Raw genomic sequence first — 4,033 nt, 5'->3', positions numbered from 1 at the left:
GGGGAGTGTGTGTCTGTGTGTGGGGAGTGTGTGTCTGCGTGGGAAAGTGTGTGTCTGTGTCTGGGGAGTGTGAGGCTGGTGAGTTCGCACCTGTGTACGTGCGTGGGTGGGAGGGCTGGCTTGGAAGCAGGGCTGTTTCCCACAGCGATGCGGATGGCACAACCCTGAGCCTGCCTCGTCCAAAAGGAGCCTGTTTCCTCTGGCACCAAAAGCCCACCCTGCTGGTCCCTTGGGTGGGTGAGGTGAGCGAGAGGGACCAGTGGACGTCCTCTGGAATCAGCCCACACCTGAGCAGACGGGCCGGGCCAGCCTCCCTGCATGGACCCCAGAGACTCTCCCTCCACTCGTTGCAGGGGTTTACTTCCCTGCCCTGACCAGCCTGCTGTCGCAGAAGGTGCGGGAGAGCGAGCGAGCCTTCACCTATAGCACCGTGGGCGCTGGCTCCCAGTTTGGGTAAGTCCTGGCCTCAGGCGGGGCCCAGGAGAGGCCACCAGGTGAGCCCCTTGCTGGGTGGCCCCTGGTCCAGGTAGGAGATGGGTCAGGTGGGCCTGCAGGGCCACCCGGGGTGGGGCGTCGTCTGGACTCCGCAGCCCGAGGCCGTGCTCTGCAGGTGCACGCCCCAGGCACTGTGCTTGCTTGGTGCATAGTTCTGCCTTTCTGGGGTGGCTGCAGGTGATGAGGCTGGGACTTGGGGACGTGGATTGGGGGAGTGGCCACATCACCTCATTTCCTTTCATCTGTGCTAACAAAGCCACAAGCTCTCCCCACCCTCCGTTGCTCCCCTTGCCCCTGCCCTGACAGGAGAGTCTGTGAACCCCAAGCGTCCTGGCCAGGGTGGGCCTCTGAGCTGGCTGGAGGGCGACTTGTCCTCAACCACAACGCAGCAACCCTGTGCCCCTCAGTCTTCCTTCCCAGCGCCGCTCCAGACCCTCTAGTGATGCTGGCGGCCTGGGCGAGGCTGGGCCTGGGGTGGGAGGCCTTCCCAATGGTTGTAGCAGGGTGGACAGATGCCTGAGCTGCCAAGGTCTTCTCAGTGGCCGGGCTCAGACCCTCAAGTTACTAAGGTTCAGAGGGGTGGAGGCGGCTCCTGTGGGTGGGGCTGTGGGCAGCCCCAGGCAGGCCTAGGGTGACAGAGTCATCAAATAAAAACAGACTGCCCAGAGGAATGTGAATTTCAGATAAACCAGAGGGCAGATACTTCTACTGAAGAATGAGTCGGCCAGGCGCGGGGGCTCACGCCTGTAATCCAAGCACTTTGGAGGCCAAGGCGGGTGAATCACCTGAGGTCGGGAGTTCAAGACCAGCCTGACCAACATGAAACCCCATCTTTAAAAAAAAAAAAAAAGAAAGAATGAGTTCTCACTGACCCGAAACCCGGGTTCACGGGGTGTCCTGCGCTTTATCTGCACTCGGGTGGGGAACAGAGAGGGGGTAGAGTACGGGCTGGGAGGGGCAGGAAGAGTGCTGCCCCCAGCCTGCCCTGGTGCCCAAGCCTGAGCCCGGCTGCCAGGAGCTGTGCCCGCCCACAGAGGCTCAGCAGGAGGAAGGAGGCCCCATCTGGATGCCAGGCCCCACTCTGGGTCTCTCCCTGTCTTCCTCTTTTTGCCGTGGTGGTAACTCTTTCTCCGGTGCCAATGGAACAGCAGATGGGGGCTGGGGCCAGCCAGGTTGCACCCAGCAGGGAGCCTGCGAGTGCACCTTTGGGACAGTGAGATCGTGGGGACAGGGGATGGGGTTGTAGGATTTGGCTGTTGTGGAGTTCTTGCATCTAGAAATGTTTTTTGAAGTTTATCCCCAATCATGTTTGAAGCACAAGAACCGTGTACAGCTTCACTGCAGAATATTCTCTTCGCCGTCTCCTCCCCGTTGCCGTTTTTAGTTTAAAAGGATCCGCGTGACGAAGCCCAGGCCAGCCTGAAGGCCTGGAAGCAGGATGTGAGGAGCTGCCTGAGTTCTGCAGCTGTCGCCCCTGACTGGGACACGCGTGGCTGACTCCAAATCTGCGCCAGCCTGTGTCCGCTGAATACCCGAAATCCTTCACAAAATAGGCCAGGATGGGGGCTTCGGAGCTGCTCTCTAAAGGCGATGAAAGCACCCTTTTCCAGGGGCTCAGCCTGCACCAGGGTGGGGTTTCGAGAGGCCGTCCTTGCCCGAGGGGGCCTGGCCACGCTCCCCTGTCTTTGCAGGACGCTGCTGACCGGGGCGGTGGGCTCCCTGCTCCTGGAATGGTGCGGCTGGCCGAGCGTCTTCTATTTCTCCGGCAGCCTCACCCTCCTCTGGGTGTGGTACGTGCACAGGTACCTGCTGAGTGGAAAAGGTAACGCAGGCCGGGCGGGCTCGTCCTGGGCAGCCAGGCCGTCCGGTGCCTCCTCCCACGGCGGCTCAGGGGCCTGGAGACGGCAGCTTTGACCTCCCAAAGAACCCACCAGACTCCAGCCCGAGGAAAGGCGCTTGGGCGCTGAGCTCTCAGCAGCTCTGCCACCAAATTCAGTCTGGAAGTTTCCATTTAGGGAAACTTCCAGGAAGACCTGCTGGTCTCAGGTCACGGGGGGGTGCAGGAGCAGCCGAGTCTGTGGGTGGCCCAGAGGGGCTCCCCAAAGCCCCTGAACGTGGGGAGGGTGTTCAGAACACGGTTCTCAAAGGTGACACTGCCCTTTTGGTGCCTGGTAGGGAAAGACACGGGAGGCTGGGGCCTGTGTGTAGCCTGGGGTGTGGGCGAGGCCTGCTGACCCGTCTGGAACCGCCCCCAAATCCCCAGTCCTTTGGGAATGGACAGCGCCGCCCGCCCTGCTAGCCATCGCCTTGAAACTGTTGCTCCCACAGACCTTGTCCCGGCCTCGGGTGTCCTGGCCCCAGGCCTGCTGGTGACCAGGCACAGCAGAGTCCCCTGGAGGCGGCTCTTCCGGAAGCCTGCTGTCTGGTGAGCCCCTCAGAGCAGCGGCAGGGCTGGTGACCATGGGGTGTGAGCCTGGCTGGACCCGACAGGCCCTGAGGCCCAGGGCTCAGAGGTGGGGCTCTGGCCCCCAGGGGAGAGGGGTGGGTCCCACAGTCTCCCCGGCCTTCGTGGCGCCAGAGTCACGGTCTGCTGCCTGGCCCCGCAGGGCGGCCGTCTTCTCCCAGCTGTCTGCGGCCTGCTCCTTCTTCGTCCTCCTCTCCTGGCTGCCCACCTTCTTCAAGGAGACCTTCCCCGACGCCAAGGTAAGCCCAGCCGGGGGCTCCCGTGGGGCGGAGTGCCCAGAAGGCATGAGGCTTGAGCTGCTCTAGGTGCCCTGGGTCCTTCGCCTGCAGATGGGGGTACCCTCGGCTCCTCCCGGACTCTGATGGTCCTGGAACCGCCGGGCTCTTCCTCTGGAGAGGACCCTGTCCGGGCACGGGGCAGGTGTCCGTGTTTGAATCTGAAAATAATGTGGGTGCTCCATGCCTTCCTGCTGCGGCTGCAGCCCTTCCAGCTCACAACGGTGACCTGCTGGCCTGCAGAGCCTGACTTCAGGGCCCACAGAGGCCGGTGCAGGAGCCAGGATGCGGACAGAGGGGTCACCTGCGGTCAGCACGGCTCCTTCTCCAAGGCCGTCCTGCTGCCCTCCCGGGCAGTGGTCAAGACTCCAGAGCTGCACAAGCCCAGGGGTGGGGCTGGCCCTGCTGGGCACTGGTGGGCATGGGGGCTGGCCAACCTGAGTATCCTTTTCCAGATGGCCCCTCTGAGGCCACGCTCCTCCCTGCAGGGCTGGATCTTCAACGTGGTGCCTTGGTTGGTGGCGATTCCTGCCAGTGTATTCAGCGGATTTCTCTCTGATCATCTCATCAATCGGGGTGAGCCCCAGGGAGAGGACGGACCGGGGCCATACCCCGGTTCACTGTACTTTCGAGGGGCCAGGGGTGCAGCCTCAGCATACGGAGAGCTGGGGCAGAGGGGCACTGCCCAGCTGGGCACTTCCTTCCAGGCTCAGCCTCCTCCTTTTTTTTTTTTTTTTTTTTTGGGGAGGGGGTTTTCTCTTTTTTCCCAGGCTGGAGTGCAATGGCGCAATCTCGGCTC

At 62.4% G+C, this 4,033-nt stretch overlaps 1 protein-coding gene across 3 annotated transcripts in view; it reads left to right on the top strand.

Annotated features, from left to right (window-relative positions):
- Positions 1-4,033, top strand: part of SLC17A9 (solute carrier family 17 member 9) — an 18,419-nt gene that overhangs the window by 10,253 nt on the left and 4,133 nt on the right. For all 3 annotated transcript variants that reach the window (XM_032257087.1, XM_032257090.1, XM_032257088.1), the window contains exons 4-8: positions 354-453; positions 2,187-2,317; positions 2,824-2,920; positions 3,102-3,198; positions 3,723-3,810. In XM_032257087.1, the coding sequence (XP_032112978.1) occupies positions 354-453; positions 2,187-2,317; positions 2,824-2,920; positions 3,102-3,198; positions 3,723-3,810 (513 nt within the window). The remainder of the gene's footprint in view (positions 1-353; positions 454-2,186; positions 2,318-2,823; positions 2,921-3,101; positions 3,199-3,722; positions 3,811-4,033) is intronic.

The sequence above is a fragment of the Sapajus apella genome, unplaced genomic scaffold (assembly GCF_009761245.1).
Source record: "Sapajus apella isolate SASKATOON/1434 unplaced genomic scaffold, GSC_monkey_1.0 scaffold96, whole genome shotgun sequence".
In the NCBI taxonomy this organism is placed as follows: domain Eukaryota; kingdom Metazoa; phylum Chordata; class Mammalia; order Primates; family Cebidae; genus Sapajus; species Sapajus apella.
The sequence above is the reverse complement of the archived record's forward strand: the minus strand, read 5'-3'. Positions and strand labels throughout refer to the sequence as shown.